Below are 23,998 nucleotides of genomic sequence, written 5' to 3'. Positions count from 1 at the left end.
ACAACTATTCTAAGTCTCTTGTGTCTCAATTTTGTCATTAATAAATTGAGAATGATAAAAACAGAAATCTGAAAAATCAATGAGATAAAAGAATTTAAAGGACCTAGAAAGCAATTTGTACTTATTTCTTCTTTTCTCTTAATTGTCCTTAATTTTAACGTTTCTTAAAGGTTTTTAAGCAGCTAATTCCAAGCACACAGAAATGGATTTTATAGGATGCCAAACTGTAGAGATCACACTGAGACTGACCACATACTAAAAAGGCTTTTTTATTTGAGCTTATTTATATTTACTCGAATGAAGATCTGGCTTTGAAGAGCTTGACTTGAGAGATTTAAGAGGTTTGTAAACATTTCCTTAAGTAGAAGTGAAGAGAGTAAGTTATTTCTGAGTATTTTTTTGTATGACCCAAGTATAAAAGATCCCTAGGAAATGAAACTCCTCAAGATCTTGGAAAAACTCTGCTGTATTCTGACAAGGTTTTTGACAGCCTCATGCTCCCGTCAGAGACCCTAAGGTCAAGAAAACAATTTGGAAACATGCTATACCTGTTTCTTCTCTGTGTGCCCACCTTGATGCCATTACTTCTGTGTCTGTGACTAAATAAATTGGAGAACTATCAGTGAGTGTTTGTATAAGCAGTATTATTTTACTAATTCATTACTGACCTGCAATGCCTTTACCCTTGGCATTTAATGATGACATTTCGAATTATTCTTGATAGACTCCGAGGTGCATAATCTGTACTATGTCCCATGTTATAGGGTTTAAATCCATGGTTAGAGTGCAGGTTAGACTTCCTGGGTTCAAATTCCAGCTCTGCCACTAACTGTACGAATATATTCAAATTACTTAAAAACACACTGATTTGGTATGCCCCCACCTCAATAATAATAGAATCTGTCTTATAGTTTTGTTGTGAAAATAAAATAAGCTAATATTTGTTAACCATTTAGAATATTGTCTGTCCATTTAGCAAGTGCTCATGTTACATTTTAAATGAAATAAATGTTTGAATGATCTGGTCCCTGAATGGAGCATGACAGTTCTTACCAGTGGATATAATAACAACCATTCAGCAACTAGAATTCTTTCTCTCCTTTCCTTGTATATATTCAAGTGTGCTTTATTATAATTTTGAGAGGAACTGAGATATTCTGGGGGTATTTGTATAATTCCTAAAATATAACTCTCACAAATGATAACTGTATATTCTCTCTGAAATGCAAATATGTTTGCCTTTGAAAAGTACATTTGATCACAGCTTCTTGAATATGTGTATGTGTGTGTGTTGGGGAAGGACATTGGCCGGAATCAATCTACATTTTTTTTAGCATTGGTTTAAATTCCTTTGAAGATCTAGGGCCTCCCCAGTGGTGCAGTGGGTTGAGCACAGTGCAGTGAAGCTGTCCACAGCCTCTGCAGCATGGGTTCGATTCCCGGCCAGCCAGGGAGATCCCCACATGGAGTGCAGACCTCTCCTCCCACCCGCTGCTCCCCTCAGCAGTGTACTTCGTCAGTCTGCCTGTTCTGCTCCCGGCTCTGTCTCTGGTGAATTCTCTCACCCTCCCACACCTCTGGCCTGTAGCCCTATGCTTGTATAAATAAATAAATCTTTTAAAAAAATAAATTCCTTTGAAGATATAAATAGAAACTATAGTCTATCTCTTAAGTTGGGGGAAAAACAGTCACTGAAGCTATGACTATGGGCACAAATCGACCCTTTGCTACATTGTCTATAGGCTGACAAAGTGGACAGAGGATAAAGCCTTCATTTTGACAATGGTTGCTGAATAAGGGAAAGAGAGAGAACAAAAATAAATTAGGAAACAACTTCCCAAAATATTAGATACAAAATGGTCTTTAACAAAGAGGAGCTCTCACTCATACTACAGGAATAATTTTTAGCTTTTAAAAAAAGAATGGAAGAGATTTAAAAGTGACTTGAAATATAAGTCATTATTTAAACTCTGCTTTGTGGAGGACCTGGGATTTGGAGTCACACCACCAGGATGTTATAGCCAAAGCGAGCATTCTGAACAGGTGGAATTGAGGATCCATTCTCCCTAAGTCAGAGAGAATACCAGAGAAGTACTACTTTCATAGATGTTACTTACTGGAATTCTAAACAAAATTGTATTTCAACAAAGGTATCATGATTTTCAATAGATTAAGAACCACTCCTCCAGATGTTTGTCCATATAATCAAAAATGAAAAACTTTTCTGTCTGGGTTATCAGAACCTAAGAAAGAATATAATAGTATATTGGTGTGTGAATATATATTAGTCTTGTAGGGTGGCACAAGGGTACTATTTATCTATTTATCTAACTATCTAACTATCTAACTCTAAGTAGCATATAACTATTTATCTAACTCTAAGTAGCATATAAAAATAAGCATGATTTATCTAACTGTAAGATAGAACTATTTCTCTAACTCTAAGTAGCATATAAAAATAAGCAGGATTTCACGAAGTCACAGGAAGCAGATTTCAAATTAGTAAAGGTGATAATTACTAGAATTTTAATTTAAATGAATTTAAATTGAATACCTTAAATTACAGGAATGGTTGCACATAAAATATTTATAAAACAAATTAAGTAAAACCAAAGTTAGTTATTTAGAACAAGAGAGATAAGGTGATATCCTTAATTGTTAAGATGGGTGTTGACGAGAGAATATCTTCTACATATAATTTTTTTTAAGATTTATTTATATATACATGGAAGAACTGGGATATAGGCCAGAGGTATGAGGGTTAACAGAATTCACCAGAGACAGAGGTGGGGAGTAGAACAGGCAGATCCACTGACATACACTGCTAAGTGGAGCAATGGGAGAGAAAGGAGAAGTCTATTGTGCCATATATGGGTTAGCTCCCTAGCTGGGTGTAGGGTAAAGAAAATATCAGGCTTTTCTGCCCTTCCGCCATCAGGATAGATGATGGATCCTTGCCTGATGGCGGGCACCTGGAATAGGGTGTGGGCATAGGTAAATGGGATTCAGCTGAGTTAAGACTGTGCTTTTAAGGGCGGTGTCACGGGGATGCCAGCAGCAGTAGCAGCAGCAGCAACAGCAGCAATAGCCGAAGCAGAAGCCGAAAGAGAAACCAAGAAGCAGCAGAACGAACGCTAGAGAGCCCAGATAGAGTGAAGACTTGCTGGGGGCTGGGAGGCCTGCCAGCCTCCCAGCCCCCCAGCCAGCTCCCCTGCCTGCCATATGCCTGGTGAACCCCAAATAAAAAACCTGCAAAACTACTGAGGACTCTGACTCCTCCTTTACCCGGTCTGCATGGAATCAGAAAAACCTGCACTGTGGTTCATTCCTGCCCTTTACACTGGGGATCGAACTCAAACCGCAGCAGTCATAGTGTGAGAGTGCTGACACTTAACCACTATGACACCTGGGAGGCCCATACATATCAACTTTTTTTTTTTATAAATCTTTTTAAAAAAGATTTATTTGTTTATTTATACAAGCACTGGGTAATCAGAAGCGCAGGAGGGTAAGAGAATTCACCAGAGCCAGAGCAGGGAGCAGAGCACAACAGGCAGACTGACAAAGTACACTGCTGCTGAGGGGAGCAGCAGGTGGCAGGAGAGGTCTGTGCGCCATGTGGGACCCTCACCTGGTGGCTGGGGATCGAACCAGCGCTGCAGAGGCTGCGGGCAGCTTCACAGGACTGCATTCAACCATCCATGCCACCAGGGAGGCCCTGGTATTTATTTTTTGATGGAAAAAAATGGCAATTTCATATGGTTCAACCTAGCATTTTATTGAATACATCACTCCTAGCTTTGAGGCAAGATATATATTATATAGGCAATACCCTCCCCCTCTGCATTATCTCTTCCAGTTAAAGTACAGGGGTCTCACTCTTTAATAGCTCGGTAAGAGCAGCTCAAGAGGTCTGAATCAGCTTACTGGTTGAAAGTAAAGAGAAAGTAGCCTAGCCCTGTCTTCTCTTGTTTAATAGCACTTGCCAAGGCTTTCTGGGGCTTCTCAAGAAGACAATCATGCAGCGCTGAAGTTAGGTTAGCCTAAAATCCCTTTGCTTAGTTCCTTAACTGTGTACATTATCTCCTTTACAGCTGCTTTAGTGTTAGAATATCTAAACCACAGTGTCCTATAAAACAACATGTTAAAATATCTTGCAGGAGAGTAAGGCAGGTGAAAGGGTTGAGGCTTATCAAGGAAGCTAGGCAGAGACAGCAGCTCTGATTGCTTCTGAAGTGCACTTGTGGAAGCTGTGCCCAAGTTTTTTAAGAGCAGGTTTGCTTCCCAAGTAAACATGGTCACCAGCAAGAACATGGTATTCTGCTTCCAAAGGGGGGGAATGAAATGAAATGCATCAGTGAGAGGGGATTTGCAGGCATATCTGAGATCATATAAACCAAAGTGGACATTTCTTCTGAATGCCATTAGCTACTCATCTCTCCCATGTGAACCCCTTCAGTTTGACTGCCCAGGAGGAGGCTGCTGAGAATCATTCAAGCCAGTTAAAGAAATTGCTTAAAGTAAGTATCTGAAACACAAACACATTAACTCAAAGTGCTTGAAATACAGTAATGATCACAAAGTCCTTACTTCTTCTCTCCTTTGTACCATTCAAAGGCTGGAGGCGGCACACCTGCACCTTCACATCTTATCAATCCACTGCGTCCAGGGGCCACAGTGCCAGATTTAATTTCCTGAATAGTAGGAGCAACTGAAAAAGAAACAAACAAAAAACTAGTAAGGGACGGAAAACAATCTTCAGCAGAAATATAACACACATGTTTTTATTCCTTCTATATTCAAAGCAGTATTATGCTTGATAGGCCAATGTATCATATTTTTAGTGTTTCGTGCTTTTAATACAAGAGTAGTCATTTGCAGGTTCATTTTCCAAGTTGGACAATAGATGAATGTTCCAGGGAGTGCAGAATAAATGCAATGCATTTTGGCCTTGCTTGCTACTGGAAAAATGGCATTAGTGAGGGCAACACTTCATCTGTCCTCTGGTCCCTATACTCCAATAATAACTCTCATTTATTGAGTGATCACCTGGAGCTATTCACTGGGCAAGGCACTTTATGTTCGTAACGTCCTCACAATAATGCTTTAAGCTAGATGGCATTATCCAAATTTCACACACATGAAAACTGAAACTGAAGCTCAGAGAGGTTAAACAGGTCACACAGCTACTCAGCTAGAATTGGATTTGAAGTCAGGCATATTGACTCAGAGCCTAAGCTCTTTCAATATTCTGTTTTCCTTAGATTACTCCCCGGGCTTTAGCATTTCAGAATTTTTAAAAATGTGCTTTCTTCTACCTGCAATGCTGTTCTTCATTTCCACAGACTCAAGGCCCAATTTAAGTGTCACTATTGCTAAACTCATCCCTCTTGCTCTGACTGGAAATAGCTTTTCCATCTTTGAGTAGTTCATCTAAATCTCTCAAACTTATACTTTCTCTCTTGTAATTATTAATGGATAAGTGAGGCTTCCTTGTCAGCTGCCTGAAGGCAGGTAAATATTTGATTCATCCTCACATATTCAGAGATCAAAACACAGTGCTTGGCACAAAATGTTGCTTAAAAACCTTTGTAGCATAGACATTTTTATTCATCAAATAGCTATTGAGCCATCACTACCTGCCAGGCATTTCTCAAGGCAGAAAGCAGTCAAATTCTGATGTGATGAAGTTTATATTCTAGAAGGGGAAGGAGACTATAAGCAATAAAAGCACATACAGAGTATAAGCAGTAACTATGATAACTGATGTTATTAGTTACATATTTGTGATATGCACTGTGATAAGCAATGCTTTAAAAATTATTAAAGATGAGTATGAAGAATTAGAAAGAATAATGTATAGCAATTTCATGTAGGGTGATCGGTACAGTTCTCATTGAGAAGGTAAGATTTAAACAAAGACTAAATATAGATGGGTGAGCTTACTATGTGGTTATCTAGAGAAAGACTTTTCCAAGAAGGAACTGTTAACATGCAGTAAGTCCAGAGGCTGAAGCAAGCCTGGCATTTGAGAAACCAAGATCAGCATGGCTTAAGCAACAACGAACAAGGGAAATGTAGTGTGATGATTAATTTTGTGTCAACCTGACTGGGTCACAAAGTATTCAAATATTAGTGAGGTAACTGCTATAAAGTCTTTGACCCATTTTTTTTTTTAATTAGGGTGTTTGTTTTCTTATTGTTGAATTTAAGAGTGCTTTGTATATTATGAATAATGGTATTTTATGAAATGTGTCTCCTGCAAATATTTCCCCCAGTTTGTGACTTTTTTCTCTTTCTTGTGATAGTGTGTTTCGCATAGTAGAAAATATAATTTTAGTGAAGTTCCGCTTACCAATTATTTCTTTCATGGATGATGTCTCTGGTGTGATAGCTAAAAAAGTTATCACCAAACCCATGGTTTATTGAGATCTAGATTTTTTCCAATGGAGTTTTATATACCTGTCCTTTTCACATACATTTTTTTCCTGTCAATCTTTTTAACAAAGTGTATATTTTAAATAACTATGAGAAAGAAGTACAACAAGAACCACAAAGATGCAAATACTAATTTATTTAGACAAATAACCTGAAAAAAGTATATACTATGGATATAGTTTGTTTCTTTAAAAAGTAATAAAAATACTGAGTTTAATGTTTTTTTCTATATGCAGTGAATATGAAAACTATAAACACTCTTAAAACAGAACATTGCCTTTTGTTTTAAAATACATAGCATAGTCATCACTTTCTGTGAAGGGTGAACCTTCACTTTAAAATTACAGCACCTCTATTTCTTTGTAGTATTCTTGATCATAAAGGTCAAACAATAGTTCTAAAAATATTGCAAAGAAATGTTTTTATTAAAGTACTTGATAATAGCATGGTGAAAAATGAAACATGTTTACAAAAAAATTGAATAAAATATAAAGGTATTTTACAGGTATGCATGTTCTCTCCTTCATGCAATATAAAGAATCACTTAGTAAATTTTAATTTTCTTTGTTAAGCAAAGATATATGCACCCCCATAAAAGTCAATAATATATACAAAAGACATATGTAAATAAAAACCCAACTATTCTTTAAGTATTATGATATTGTTTGTAAGAAATACAGGTAAGATTGTATTTTCAGTCTTGTTCTCTCAGGTTTTCATTTCTCTCTGTCATACCAAGAGGCTGTAATCTTTTATGATATCCAACTATTATTGAAGATGAAATAACCATATGCAACAGGAGATCCATCACAAGCTTCTATTGATAACCTGGTTAGTTTAATTACTCTCTTGTTTGTCAAGGGGGCCATGACTCATTACAAACAAAACCATGAAATCCGGAACATTGCCTGAAAACTCAGGCGTAATGAACCGAAATAAAAATCTAATTTGTCATTAAAAGGCTTTTATGCAGTACAGTGTGCATATGGCTCAGCACAAGGTGCTTTACCACACAAGTTAAAGGGACATGGTCCTCCTGTCTAGGGGTTCACAGGTTGCTATGATAGACACTGCAAATGGAGACACCTAAATGTCATATGGAAGCACAAAGTGAATGAAGAATTAATAACATTGTGCATAAGAAAAAGGACAAATATCATTTTGTGTATTAGAAAATTAAATGGTTATGATTTGTGGATAATCAAAATGTAATGGGTAGTCTTATGTAGATTTCATTTTTATGCTAAAATTACAAACTTAAAATTGAAGTCTCTATTGAATTTTTCTTGGGGACATGAATAAATATGTATTTGAATTAGTCTGTCTCAATTGAAAATGACTATTCAAATGGAATAGAACTAATCCACTTACTTATTTTTATTTACTTCATCAATAATATGGAGATCATATTATTTAAAAAATATATCCCTGGTCTTAAATTGCTAATATTCTTGACTCTGTGTGTGAGCCCATACTTGCAAGTGCAAACAAACAAACAAATAAATAAAATGTCAGGGGGTGATATAAACTAAGATGGAAGTTAAGGAGGGTAAAAGAACAGCAAGGTATGCTATTTGATATGTTGCAGTTACTGAGTTCCTTATTTGAATGCATGAATGATATGACAAATAGTCATATAGCTATTTGTAAGAAGTTATTAAGAGAAAATGGAAAAGTCAGAGATCTGTGTGAAGAATGTACTTGCAGTGGAAATATACTTAATACGACGAAGGAGCTTCAAATGATTGTTGTGGCTAAAGTAGAATAAGTGAGGAAGAATATAGAGGAGAGGAAGTGTCTAAAAGCAATGGCGGCCCACATTCTGTAGGGTTTGGTAGCTCATGGTAAACTCTGAATTTATTCTAAGGAGAGATACTTTAGAGATTTTGAGTAGAGCTGATACATGATTTGATTAACACTTGCAAAAAATGTTTGGCTGCTATGCCAACAAGAGGTGTGAAGAGGCAGGAGAGGGAATAGGCAGAGCAACTAGAAGTAGTCTTTAGGATGATGAAAAAAATCATTGGTCAATATCTAGAAAAAGTAAGAACTGAGAGAAATTTTAAATAGACCATTTGTTACATTGGACCTGAGTCAACTCATTTTAGTTGACTGGCATTGAGAGAATATTTTTAGCGAAATTCCAAGTTTATCATTCTGAAACCTGCTACTTCATATAAATAAAAAGTTCTGCAGCCACAGAAATGTCTGATTATACTCAACAAGTTTCTTTCCTAAAGCACTTCTCAGACTGTGTTGTCCACATACCCAATTAATCTCTTGAGTTCAAGAGGATTTTCCAAACTTATGAGACCCCAGAATTGAGAAGGTTTTATATTGGTGTTCTTGTAGTTCCAATGCTTTTGTTTCTGTTGAGCAGTTGTACTGTTACATATCTGAAGTTTCTTCCCCATGTATGTTATGTGACCCATGACTTTTCAGGTCAACAATCATCACTGTTTTAATAGGTTTGTATGTGACCATGAGCTATAATGTACTAATGAATTTTATATGAGCAGAATGCCTCCATTATTTGTACCTTAAGGATACAGTAACTTATTTGCCAGAAATATATATTCATAAGAATTATGACAAATTAAATCTATAACTGGATTTTAAGTATGTTTAGCTAAGTTGCACAAAAGCAATGCTTTTTTTCACTACAATTTTCCAGGTATTAAGAAATCATATAGTACCTTTTCTAGAAAAGATGATTAAATGATAAAATGTGAGCAGTACGCCAAGAGATTGTTTCCTTCGCCATTAAACTCTACTGCTCGGGAAATTGTGGTGCAGGACCGGCAGTGTAAGTTGTTTACTCAGGGAGTGGGATTGTAAATATGTGCATCTACATGCATTTGTGTTTTGAAAATGGTTTTCTTCCCATGGAGATAGTTTTGTTGTCTTGCTCAGATGTAACTTCTTTCAATTATACTGAAGTAGCAAAACAGGTGACCCTTTGAACTCCTCAAAGAGTTAGCAGTCATATTTGTACAAAGGCATCCTTTGGAACATATTGTTTATGCACACTGCTAAGATTTAGTCATACCACCCCTGTGTCAAATTCTATATGGGTATGAGCTGAAATAATTGCACAGTGGGGGAAAAAATCAACTTTTGAAGAATGTTATTAGACAGATGTTGGAGAACAGCAAAGTACAGATGTTGGTAAAAACCAGCAGTGAAAGGGTCAAGAAGGGATATTTAACACCTGTGTGATTAGATGCTCATAAAATAGTTTTCCCTTTTCATTTACTCGGTGGGATTATTTCTTTTCATTGTTTAGTCAGTCATGTCAGGATGAAGATAATTAAAGGTTCTTCTTCCAAAACTCCAGGCTCTGCAGGTGCAAGCAACAGAACTTCTGCCCTTGGCACCTAACAAGCCTAATCAAGACTCAAGTTTTCTTAATTATATGACAATAGCCACAAAGACCTTCCCCTTCTGCCATCCTCAATTGGAACTATACTTACATACAGAGTTTTATTATATTTTAAAAAATGAGTCAACCCAAGAATTACTTTAGTAACCTTAATGAATTGAAAGCCTTAAGGAAATGAAACTACCTCTCTGTCCCCTCAATACTATGGAGAAAGATGAAGGTGTATGTTAAATAATTACAACGCAGAAGAGAGGGGAATATTGAAGAGAAGTAAATGATAGAGAAATTAGTCCTACTGGAGCTATCTAGGAAGGCACTGTGGTAAATAATCATGTTGACCGTGGTCTAGAGTCTAAAACTTTTGAGCTACCCTAAGACAGCCTTGGTCAAATAGACAGTCTTTAAAAGTATTTTAAGATTTCCAGTATCTACTACTACATATCATATAGAATATGATCAATACACCATTATTTAGATGAAGATGGTAGTTGAAAACATTCTTCCTTGATAGGTTGTTGCAACTCAGGGTGAGAAATAATGACAACCCTTCAAAACATGGCATGGATTTCACAGAAATGGATCATAAGGGCAATCACATATTTTCATGAAGCAAACATGTCCTTGCCTTATGGGCAAATCTGATCTCAAAGGAAGCTAAGAGCTACATGTTACTGCCAAGAAAATATAATTATCTAGTCATATTAAAAAGTCTAACTATTGAAACAGTTTAATCATAACCTTCATGAGGCAAAGGACTTGCACATTGAATAAAATTAGGTCACCTTTCACAGGGGATGGAAATATTTTAGCTTGTGACACATCTTCAGTGTCCCAAAACTGTCAACATTTACGCAGTGGTGAAAGAGTTAAATATCTTCGCTGTGGAGTAAAACAACATTCACTATATGTGTTACTTAACCCCTACATACACACTTTCCCATCTATAAAACAGATAATACCTATTCCAGGATTATTGTGTAGACAACATAAAACAACTTGCGGAAAGTGCTTACCCTAATACTTTACAATGAAAGAGTTAGCAGTCATAAAAACATTATTATTAAGCAGGAATTATTATAAGTGAATAGGGTATCACAGTTCTGCTTGCTTTAAGAACATGAAATCATGATAAGATATGAACAGAAAGGGGAACTGGTATTTTTAAAATTTATTGTCTTAGTACTATAAGCACAGGATTAATTAAAATATGGACCGATAGGAAGATTTTCCCTTATATACCAAAGTAAATTGTTCTTATTTGGTAAATTCAATTTTGGGTCTGGGAATGCCATTACTATTTATTTATTTATTTATTTAAAAAGATTTATTTATTTATTTATACAAGAACTGGGGTACAGGCCAGATGCGTGGGAGGGTGAGAGGATTCACCAGAGCAGAGCGGGGAACAGAACAGGTAGACTGACGAAATACACTGCTGAGGGGAGCAGTGGGTGTGACAGGAGAGGTCTGCTATGCCATGTGAGACTCCCACTGGCTGGCCAGTATCCAACCAGCGCTACAGAGGCTGTGGACAGCTTCACAGCATGGCGCTCAACCGCCTGCACCACCAGGGGAGGCTCTTTTACCATTTATTTAAAAGGAAATGTTTACAGTATTACCAGACACTAAAAACAACCTACCAAATCATACCAAACAGGAATAGTCTACTTTTGGATAGCAGGGGAAACCTGAACTACATTTTAATCTCCCACAATCCCACACTTGTCCTGCTTTTTTAGTGTAGTTAAGAAAATTTTCTCTGAAAATTTTGTCTTATTTCTTGCTGACTAAGAAGGAAGAGGCTTGGATTCAATAATGTGATAGAAATGCCTAAAATATACACACCCTTTTTAGAAAGATAGAAAATTATAGAGGTACTTTATGTATTTGGAAATATAAGAGATCAAAGTACTAATGAGATTTTCTCTTTCACAAGAAAGACAATGATAAGTGGAATTTCACATGTATACTTGACCTCAATCCTTTCATTAAACATTTAATATCCTGCATGACAGTGCAATTAGCTATGATCTCTTTTCCCCTTATATTTCCACAGATGTGTATAAAAGCAAACTGTTTTATAAATTTTAGAGTTAAGATTCATAACTGCATACAAAGTCTCATTTTATGGACATTGGTGAAGGCCTTTGCCTATATCCTTGAAAAAGAAAATCTGTGCATTCTTTACAACTACAGTGAAAGAATTCTTTTCCTAAACTCGGTTTAGTACTATTATATTTTGAACCCTTCTCAGGAAGGTTAAATATATTTAAAATTTCATTAGTCATTTACACTTTAGTGTGAAAGATCTGATATTAATTTGATTACGAGTGTGCACCTGTTAGAAGTCATTAAAGATAGATGCTTGATTATCCATAGCTGATAAGAAAATAGAGAAGAGCAAGGAGAGAAAGGGTTATATAATGAGAAATCTGTTTGCGCTTAGGCAGAATTCATTCATATGCTTTTGGCAAGGGTCAGCACTAGTGAAATTACAGCTTGAAGTAGTTGTCCCTTTATAGTCAGCAATGCTTACTCCAGTGATGCATCCACTGTAAAATATGCCTGAGATTTATTGGGCCACCAGCTGTATCAATAGGAATTAAATGGTTCACTGTTTTCCTAGCTGTACACCAAACTTTCTTTCTTTAGACTTTATTCATGATTTGATCTCTTCTGTATTGTCAGTCATGCTGAAATTATAGCTGCATGTGATTGGTTTGGATACATTGGGACAAGTTTGCAGGAATTATGAAGCTGGGATTCTCCAAAGGCATCTCTATTCTCAGCACGTACCATCTTATAACAAAAGTTGCCCCTTAGTACAAACCTTCCAAATCTTTAAACATTTGAATGCGTTCTTTTCATACTGAAACTAATACAAATGTCCTGATATAAAAAAAAAATCAGTGATTGCTCAAAAAATAAAGACTTCAGATTCTTTCTTTAGATTTCCTGTTAAATAAGAAAATGTTCTTGGGAATATTTTTTCTCCAGGGGCAAACTTTCTAATGTATTATAATTAGTCAGCATATGTTGTTTAAGTTTCTATTATGTTTATTGCCATGTTGTAAGCCATGGAAACTTTTCAAAGATAAATGCGGATCTCTAATGTGAATACATTAGACTTTTATATAAATGTAAGATTTTTGAAGTCAATAAATCTAAAAACTGAGAGCTATAAAGATGTACTTGGTAATAGAGAGGGTTAACATTGGTGGACTCTCTCTTTATCCCTTATCTGATCATGTTTTCCTCTGGCCTCCAGGTCAGCTTCCTCCAAGGACCTACTTAAAGCTGAAGGCATCAGGAGCCTTGGGCTGGCATGATTTCTGCCCTCTGCAGAATAATCACTTGATCATATTTCTTAGTTGACTGAATGATTTATTATTTCTTCTTGTTTCTGTGGCCTTCGATAATCTTAAAATAGCACATTTAAAAAGTTGATTAAAATTCAGTTATTAAAATTGTTTAATTCTGAAAAATGAATAATTCATATTGTTAATATATTCTAAAGAATTACTTCCTAAACACACAGTGTTAGAGGAAGCAAAAAGAAAGCCTTTGAGTAGATAGGAAAAAAATGAAATTAAAGAAAAACTGAGATTTGTATTATAGAAATTTAGTTATAAGTTAACCATTTTCCGCTGCTCACAGTCCTCAGTTGCAAGAGAGAGAATATTAGAAGTGTAGAAAAACTATAGGAAATGTGTTTAAGTGATATTTCCCTAGTTAGAAAATGACCATTATACTGAGCCATTTCTACCTTTTCATTTATTTTGATGTGGCAAGCAGTTGTATGCTCAGATCTGCAGATTAGAGGCTGCACTGTCAAAGTATTTCTATATAATGCAAAGACTATGGCCAAAGAAGTCATGACTCTGCAACAGATGTGCTTTATCCATCGACTTGCCATGAAGTTAAGAACAAGGAGAAAAACAACATAGCAGGAAGTGATACTAGTGTAGAATTGAAAGGTAATTTTTCTTCCCATTTGAAAAACACAGCTTTGGACACTTCTATTTATAGAGAAAGAAAGCTAAATTAGAGCACAGTTAAGCAGTAACTAAGAGTAAAAGAATAAGAAGACATAAAGTAGGAGAGACATTTTACCTGCAAATAATGTATCTTCAAGAAATCAAAGGAGGTGGGAGGAAGGGAGGTAGGAAAGCTACAATTTTCAGAAACAATAGTGTGGGTTTATTTGGGAATAAGCTTGTTTTACAAGGGAAAATGTCATCCTTCTTAAAATGACTAAATAAAATGTGGTATGAGAGCGCTCTACCTAACAAATCAGTAATTTGAAAACTAAAGGACGTGTCAAGAAAGAAAAATCTGACTGACAAACAAGTGTTCCCATGTCAATAAGCACATGAATTAGAGAAAACATTTAATCTTTTCTGCAGCTCAATACAGAGATATATAGATAGAGATCTATCTATTTAGATATATATCTATACAGATACTGTGTCAACAACTGATACTCTCCTTATAATCTCAAATTTATTTAGTGCCCCTAAGGTCAAAATTAGTAAATTCCTTTCTTTTCTGCTCTCATCCTGCAAAGCCTATCTATGGATATGATGAATAACTATTATTACCAGTACATCAAAGTCATTATAAAACATTCAAAGTCTTGAGAGTTTTTAGAATCTTACAGGTTTTGACTTTAAAATACATCTTATCACTTCTCACCACCCCATACTGTCATGCTGATGTATAGTAATATTAACTATTATATTGGAATATTCCAAGTCTCCTAACTTGTCTCCCTGGTTCAGTCCTTTCTCCATCTAAAGGTCATTTTACTATAGCAGTCAGTGTTTCCATTAAAACAAGTCAAATATTTATCCTGTTATATACAAACACTTCCTGACTTCTTTCTTTCAAAATATAAGACAAATGCATTAGAATGGGCCACAAATCCCTAAATGACCTGATTCTCCTGCTATTTCTCTGGCCCCATTTCTGTCCACTCTCTTGCTCAATCTGCTGTGGTCACACTGGACTACTTGATAGTCAGTGGACAGAGACCATTGCAGGTTCTTTGTACTTGGAACTTCCTCAGTCTGGAATACTGATACTTCAGATAGTTTCATGTCTTTCTTCCTCATTTTCTTCTGTTCATTGTTCCAGATCCACCTTATTAAGAGGAATTCTCTCATTCTATATAAATAAACATCCTATCCACTTCAATATCTTCTTTGTTGTTTTCCATAACAACTATTTCCATCTGACATAGCATATATCTATTTCTTTATTTGCCAATTGTCCCTGTTTCCTCATTGTAAAGTATAATCCTAGGAAACTATTTTGTTCTGTTCAGTGATATATCACAAGTCCCTAGACCAAATCCCTAGATCATCTATTTACAATTATGTGTGAAACTAAATGTAACATATTCCTTATAGTAATATACTTAGAGCAAAGGATTTCAAAGTAATAATTAACATTTAATTTTTATATATTATACAATATCACATGTAACAATATATGTTTTGTCATTATAATACAATATATCTGGGAGCAGAGTTCTAAAGAAAAATTTAAGCAGTATTTTTCTATGGCATCTACTAATATATCATGACTCAAAGAAATCACAGATAATCTTTAGTCATATGCCATGTTTTAGTCAGTTATTACAATAATACTAGGAAACAAATAACCACAAAGTCATCTATTGCTACAATCAAAATTCATGAGTCCATATCTGCAATGCCCATATCCATACGCCCATTAGTAAAAGCAGTCATATGAGCAATTAAGTTATCAGTGGGACTGCAGAATATTACTCTACCTACACAGAAGGATGATGGAGTCAATATTGCCAAAGAATTATCCAGCTAATTACTTGTAGGTAGAATTTTCCAATGTCATCCAGGTTCAAAGACTCTTTCATACCAAAGCTAAAGAAAGCTCTCTGGGTCTATCATGAAAAGAAAAGTTTCTTTTATTCTCTGCTCAGGAAATGGAGTGTCTAAAATGAACTGAATTTCAGAGTAATGCAACGTGAAGAATGTCTGACAGAAGATATACCATAGAGAACAGAGCTGCCATGGAAACCAAAAGGACAGCAAGTGCTATGCAAACCAAAGACTGGAAAAGTAATGTATTAGAAAAGTGTTATCAAAGTGTCTAGGAGAAACTGATGTGGATCCATGATAGGAAGTATCCCCACTTCTTCAGCCACAACAAGTGAGATGCACTGGAAATTCTGATATTTTTCCATGTTCATATGTCATCTACTGACTCAATATTTATTCTGAATTATTGGCTATTTTACTCATTTATTTACACAGTGCAGGTAAGGTGGTTACGGATAAATTAAATGATTTTTGCCTTAGAGAAGCCCAAGGCTCAAATGGAATTAGGAAAAAGGCATCATGAATCATAATCTTCTGTTTCTGTAAGATCTAGTCCAGTATAAATATAGTAGAAACATGTTAAATGTTTGTTGAATAAATGAATATAATAAATGAAAGAAAATATCTCTATCAAATACTATAATCCTATGATCTTACTAAAATTTAGCCTCTAGGTTATCTTCAATACATTCAATTTCCAGTGTGTTAGCATCACTGTTGATTGGTTTATGGTCATGAAATACACAAATAATACTTAAATACTTTTGTATTTTATGGCTGAATATTGATATCAATTCCATTTCCTGATAATGTACATTTCTTAAATAATTTTTAATAAAGATGTTTTAGTAAGCAAGGATATGGAAACAGCAGAATTTCTGGACATAGCATCTTTAGCTAAATATTTTTCAGAAAAAGTTATATATTAAAGACACAGACTATTGTATTTTGGTCAAATAAAAGGACATGTTTGTCAAAGAAGTGTTTATTTTGACTAGAAATCATTATTAGTTGAATTTGAAATGTATTTATGAGACCAAATAATTTATTTGCTTTGTGTGTAAATTTCAAGGTCTGATGATAAATTATAAAGTTGATGTTATAGTGGGCATATCAGAAGCAGTGTGTTTGTTTATAAAGGACACTTGAGGAATGGTTCCAGAACAATGATAGAAGCAACAAATCCTGTTTCAGTTATCATTTTGATTTGTGCTCAGTGAGATTTTCTGCCTGACTTTGAGTTCTTCATTTTTAAAAAAGAAATTCATAGAAGAAGGGGAGAAAAACTATAATGTAAAAACTGTAAAGGTTGGTTATGATAATGCTCTTCACTGGGCCTATTATTTTTGAGCTTGTTCCAATGTGTTCTACTCTATGCCCATGAAACAATGGCCCATTACGGTCATACATAACACACACACACATACACACACACACACACACACGATTTTTTTCAACTGAAGTCTTTCTATGAGGTACTAAGTAATAATATCAAATTGTTTCGATGTGTGTGTTTGGGTGTGTTTCTGTAAGTGTTAGTTCTGTTTCTTCCAAAATGGAAATAAGCTGGTATTTGGTAACTGAACCAAATGTTTCCAGGCCTTCTAAATGCATAATTCATAAAAACCAAAAGTGGTCAAACAATGCACAGATTCGACTGGCATTCACTGAGCTATACAAAATATGCAAAAACACTAGGTAGAACAGGTTTTGTCTTTTAACATTTTAATGAGCTTTGGGACTTTCATGCATATTAGTTATGTTGCCCTAATTACTCATTATAATTCTAATGTGCATTTTATATTTAATTACAATGCTTATAAAGATTTGGTATGGACAGTAAATTATTATAACTAGCATGTGCATAATGATTATGAACTGAATTTATTAACTTTTACACCAGAATTCAATGTTGGTAACTTTCTGTTTCACCTAGGTGATTAACCACATTGTCTGATTAAATAAATATTTGTGTGGAATTCATTGTAAATGTCAAAAACCAGTGTACGCTTTTTTGCTTTTTGCCAATTTTCATCAAATTTTTATTTCATGTCAAGAAAATTTATTTCAAAATATTAAAGTAAATATTATCTTTCCTTAATTATTTAAAAGATTGTAGGCTTAGTAAAACATTTTCAATAGAGGTTCGAATGTTGGATTAGAATTTTTCTGATAGGTAGGTAAAGTTAAGTGATTTTCTGAGACGTCAGCTTCTTTATATCTTGAACACAAAGGTATTCAATTAAAATAATTCTCACATTTCATAAACATTAAAAAAGTTGGCTTCTATCAAGAACTTTTCTTTGATTTTGGCATTTCCAAAAGTCTTAGATGTTAATTCCCTGCCAAATTGTTCATATAAAAAATGCAAAGAATTCCAGATTCATTTTCCAGCCTTAAAATTTAGTGCAGGTTCTGCATCAAGTGGCAATCGATACAAGTTAACTGATAATTAGGACGATGATAAGACTTGTAAAAATTCACATTCACTTAAGGAGAAATAAAAATAACCAGAACTTGAACATCAATTAAACCAAAACCTTATCAAATGAGGGCTATATTTTTGGACTCCACATAGTCTTATTCTTGATTCAGATATCTATCTTCAGTGAACAAGAGAGGGTGATAAAGACCAAGCTTTAAAAGAATTAGTAAGGGGGTTTTTAATCTAAAAACTCCTATGGACACATCTATATAAGTAGCAGTAAGAGCTCTGTGCTGAGGATTCAATTAGGATGTTGACTTATTACTAGTTGTGTCATGCTGGTATGAGTAAGTATGATAATATTTCAAAATTTTAATTCCTGTCTCATAATACAGGGATGATATAATCTATCCTAAAGATGTGCAGAAATTTAATGAGAGGATGTATATAAAGAACAACTATAGGTATGGTCTGGTATATAATGAACATTTGGAATTACAAGCTGCTATCACACAAAGTACTGCTACCTTGATTCAAAGTTATTATATTTATTTGGCATAATAATATAAATAGCTAACATTTAACTTCTTTAAATTCTCAAGTATAATCTATCTTTGATGAAGGTAGTATATGTATAAATACATATAATTGTATACATGTATGTTATTATATATTCAAATTCATATGTATATAAATACATAAATATATATTTGCAGTTATTTTTATTAAAAAACACTAACTTACCATCAGTTAACCACTTTGTATATAGATACAATAATCTCATATAACATTCCATTGTTTTCTATGTGCTTGAATTCTTAGTTTACCTTTTGTATTATTATGAAAACAATCATCTATAAACATGTGAGATGTATGATAGGAACTGATATTGTTAAAGTTCCAACTAGTACTATTAAAGCTGTTATATATAACCACTGCATTGTTTTATGCAAATTATTTTATATAATCACATCTAGAAAATGTATACATCTGTATAATAATATAGTATATTATTATTATAGCATCACTAATGATGCTATTGTCTCCTTTAATACACTGTAGTCTCTAAAGTTCAGTTATTCCTTAGTTATAATATTTTCTATAAAAAACAAAGAATTATTTACTATATGTGAATTATTATGTTATGGTCTTAGCAGGAGAATCATGACTTTCACATAATAAATCTTCACATTATAAGTGAACAGGTAAATGAATTATTGTTTTCCTACTAGACAGTCTGTTGACTTACGGAAAGCTTTTTCAAGATGATATGTTGCTTGATAGGCTGTGTCTATGGATGAAATGAAAATAATGAAGTGATAGGTCAAACTTCCCATCGATCCTTTAAGTATTTTCATAACAAGCTTCTCTGAATATTTATTTAATATTATGATTCAACTGATGAGGTATTTTGTTAAAAAACAAATATAACTACATGAGTCTTTTAAAGTATTTCTATAAAACAATTACTCTGTGCTTGTGCCAAATTGAATATTGTTTATGGCAATTTAATACACAATTTAATATTTTTAATTGTATTTTTTTATTGTTGAGGTAACAATGGTTTGTAACAATGTATTGAGTTAGAGGTACAGGTTCTCAATACTTCAGATTTATGTTACCACACCACACCTTCCACCAAAACACCCAATCCACAAGTTTGATCCAACATGCCTAATGTCACTACCGTCATAACTAAATGTTCTGTGTTTTTTTAATCTGGAGCATCCTGCCACCAGTGATACTGCAGGAGTTCTTTGTCATCTCTTCAAAGATTTAATGTTTACAGTACTTAATTTTCATTGATTTCACTTAATTTCACTTAATTTCATAATATGGGCCTCAAAGGCCCATATTGATACTGTTGGTGTTTTTTCTGTGGTGCAAAGTTGAATGTCGTAGATTATATTGTGGGTAGGGTAAAGTGGAGGACCATGAGTGTTAAAGTGTGAAATTAGCTCAGTTTGGTTCAGCAGCCAAGGGCTGAATGTGGGAAGTTTCAACAGGAATAGAAAGGGTGAACTGAATCTGCTTTATTCCCATAGAAAGTCAAGGATACAGGAGGGGGTTTCATTTAGTGTGTTTAGTTTTTCTCTACACACTCCCATTCAAAGAAGAAGGAAGCATAGGAGGAATGTTCATTTAGAGACTGGACACTTCTGTCTCTTAATGTTTGGGTAGTTAGTCTCCTCAGGACAGAGCATGAGGCCCATGTAGGGAGGATTGTGGTTTTCCAGTCCTGTCTGTGAATGGAAGATAAATTTTCTTCTTGTGAGTGTTACCTTCTGGTGCATTGTGCCCAAAAACTTGAGGAATAGACAAGGAGAGGGATTTAAATAGCAAAATAAGCATTCAAAGATAGAGGTTTGGGGAGGGGTCAGGTTGTTTTGGACTTGGAGTTACATGATTTTGGTAATTTCTACAGTTGCCTAGCTGGCTTTGAACTGTTTTGATCATGAAGGCAGATTTAGATCTTAGGAATGGAACACAGGGTCTTTTCACAAGAGCTTGTTGGTCTTTAACCTGATCTTTGTCCTACAAAATGATATTTTTTATACAGGTAAGTAGATATATTCCATAGAAATAGGAGTGGCTTAAGCAAGCACATGGGCCATGTGGTGGGCCCAGTGGGTGAGCTCACCGGAATGCTGGAAAAATAAGCAAACACAAGAGGCAAGAAGGGCCATGGGCAGGCAATGGTCATCCTGGTTTTAATGTGTAAGCTGTTGAAGCTCCACTCTGAATACTACCAGCACATGAAGCCTGGCATTGTGAATGTGAAGAGAATCTTCTATACATTTATTGCTTCCTTCTCCTAGGTTTGGAGAATAGAAGGCCAAATCCTGTTAATGGCAAGGATCCTGAGTTCTCAAACAGATTGAAACTGCTGGTTCAGCCACACAAATCCTGTTTGTCTATTATGTTTTGAATTTATTTCAGGAGTGAGAGAAAACACTCTGAAGTTGCTAACAATCTGAAGTTAGCAATCTGAAGTTGCCCTCAGATCCTGAGGGCTGCTCACAAACTTCTAATAATGACTTCCCACTATTGTGGTCTCAGAACTTATTTATTACATAGAATCAGGAAATGGCTTTTGATTGCTGAGATCCAAATTGTGGCTTTATTAAAAGATGAGTCTTAGATTTTATTAATAAATAAAAAGAATTGAGGATGCTTATTACAAGGGAAATATTCCATCTTCTTGGATGCAGGTAGAGAAATAATTCAATAATATTGCTGCAGATTCAAGCAATAAAACAGCAGTTTTGAAAAGGCCTTGGCAGAAACAAGGAATCAGTATTGCTTAGGAAGTTAAGGAGAAAATGGAGAGACCCAAAACACTTGTTTCAGTCATAATAGAGGAACAACGCGTCAATGAAAGCAAATAAAAGGAATCCAGACTAATTAAATCCAGAAAAGGGAGAAATTCTCAGCAAAGGTGTTGAAATCTTAGTAGCCCGAAAAATAAAAAGAGGAACATGGGATATTAAACTCAAAATTTTAGAGCATTTACAGATGAATAAAGCATATTTTTCTCCTTTCCAAGTCCTAGACTTTTCTCATATTATTGTTTGATTATATGTTCAATTATATATTGTAGTACAAGTAAAATATCCTAATTTGACGTTAAAGGTGTTCTTAGGGTCTCCCTGTGGCACAGTAGTTGAGCTCTGGGTTGCGAAGCTGCCCGCAGCCTCCGCAGCGCTGGTTCAATCCCCAGCCACCAGCAAGGGCCCCACATAGCGCGCAGACCTCTCCTGCCACCTGCTGCTCCCCTCAGAGTGTACTTTGTCAGTCTGCCTGTTCTGCTTTCCACTCTGGCTCTGGTGAATTCTCTCACCCTCCCGCGCTTCTGACTGTACCCAGTGCTTGTATAAATAAATAAATCTTTAAAAACAAAAAAAGGTGTTCTTAGTTTAGCTGACATGGGTTTTAGATTGATGATTATGTATACAATTTGGTATTATGCAATCTGATTTCTATTGAAAGCAAGTTAGCAATAATAGAAAAAATGTCTAAATGCACTTCTGATAGAAATTATGTAAGCTTTATATATACTTTTTCTATGCTATGCAGTTATAATCACAATGAAGGTATAATACGGAAGGACTCATACTGATGCCATCATGGTTAATCAATATTTACTATAAGCATTTTTTTTAAAAGATGGAGAAGTGGAAGAAAGAGGGAAGAGGAGGAAGACAAGGAAGGGAAAGGAAAAGAAGAATCATCTAAATGATTAGTTTGGAAGAAACTTACAGAGGTCACTTAACATATGTTACTGTCTTCAGGCATCATAAATCTAATCTCTCCTCACTCATGAAGTCCCTAGCCAAATGCTAATAATGATAATTAATCTATATTAAGTATATACTCTGTGTCAGAGATAGCACAAAGTTCCTTAAATGCATCATCTTATTTAAGGACCGTAAGTATGTGGTGCTGTTTTATTTTTATCTTAAAGATGAGAAAGCTGGAGTTAGAAAGGTTAAGTAATCTCCCCAAGTTCACTTAGTTGATAGATTCAAATTAGATCTGTCACACTCAGAAATTCTCATTATACTTATAAACATACATTATTTAAAAAAACTTTTTGGATAAGACTATCTCTGCGCAATTAATTTCATCATGAGAAAATATTCTTTTTATCTCAGTGAAGATACCACCTCTTCTTTGAAGCCCAGCTACATCATTGCAGAAAAACATGATCCTTCCCCCCAATGTCTTCTCATTTTGTTGCTCACTTGGGACCTGTTAGCATAGCAGCACGGTATGTGGTTTTGGTTTGAGCAACTCTCTAACTTCCATCATTCTATGTGCTCATTGGTAAAATGAGAATAATATCTTCTTTGTAGAGCTGTTGTAAAAGTTAATGTCTGTAAATAAAGTACTAAGAAGTTTTCTGGGTCAAGGGAGGAAATGAAAGACAAGGATTTCTGTTTGCTGTGTAATTCTCCAAGTAGAACATGAGCTACACACTAATAGGAAGATAGTCATTCTTCATATCCTTAAAACTAGCAAATGGACACATAATATAAGTAGAGTAGTCCCTCCTTATCCACAGAGAATGCATTTCAAGTCTCCGCAATGAATGCCTGAAACCTCAGATAGCACCAAACACTAAATAGAGACCTATGATGGTTTGACCTATGATTTTTCAATTTCATGTTGGTATAAAAATGTTAGGCATTCAATAGAAACTGTGCCATAAATTTTGAATTTTGCCCTTTTCTTAGGCCAGTGATATGCAGAACAATATTCTCTCTTGCTCCCCAATGGCAGCAGCCACCTACAGCTCCCAGTCAGTCATTCAGTCATGAGGGTAAGTGATCCTTTGCAGAACACTGTGTTGCCAGGCTTTTTTGTGTGTGTTTTGTGTCTTTATATCCCATGATGTCTGTTTTTCACTTTTAGTATATATTTAATAAATCAAATGAGGTATTCCGCACTTTCAAAACAGGCTGTATGTGAGATGCTGTTAGACTAATGGAAATGTTTTGAGCATACTTAAGGTAGGTTAGGCTAAGTTTTGATGTTCTGTAGGTTAAGTGTATTAAATGCATTTTCAATTTATGGTATTTTCAACTTACAATGGATTTAACCTTATTGTAAGTTGAGGAAGACATGTATATGCTGTTTTTCCTCTACACACATACCTATGGTTAAGGTTAATTTATAAAGTAGGCACAGTAAGAGATTAACAGCAATATCTTATAATAACATAGAACAATTAATAACAACACACTGTAATAAAAGTTATATGAATGTGGTTTCTCTCTAAATATTATATTTATTGTAACATTTTCAGACCACAGTTGAGTATGGGTAATAGAAGCTACAGAAAGGGAAACCATGGATTAGGGGAAACTACTACATAGAAAATTAAAA

At 34.8% G+C, this 23,998-nt stretch overlaps 1 protein-coding gene across 1 annotated transcript in view; it reads right to left on the bottom strand.

Annotated features, from left to right (window-relative positions):
* The window catches only part of NEGR1 (neuronal growth regulator 1), a gene marked incomplete at its 3' end in the record, with an annotated part of 815,688 nt that overhangs the window by 178,137 nt on the left and 613,553 nt on the right, over positions 1-23,998 (bottom strand). Inside the window, exon 5 of the mRNA XM_084242628.1 lies at positions 4,591-4,711. Coding sequence (XP_084098754.1) covers positions 4,591-4,711 — 121 coding nt within the window. The remainder of the gene's footprint in view (positions 1-4,590; positions 4,712-23,998) is intronic.

Source organism: Talpa europaea (assembly GCF_964194135.1).
Source record: "Talpa europaea genome assembly, chromosome: 9".
Lineage (NCBI taxonomy): Eukaryota > Metazoa > Chordata > Mammalia > Eulipotyphla > Talpidae > Talpa > Talpa europaea.
Note: the sequence above shows the minus strand (reverse complement) of the source record. Positions and strands in the feature narration are given on the sequence as shown.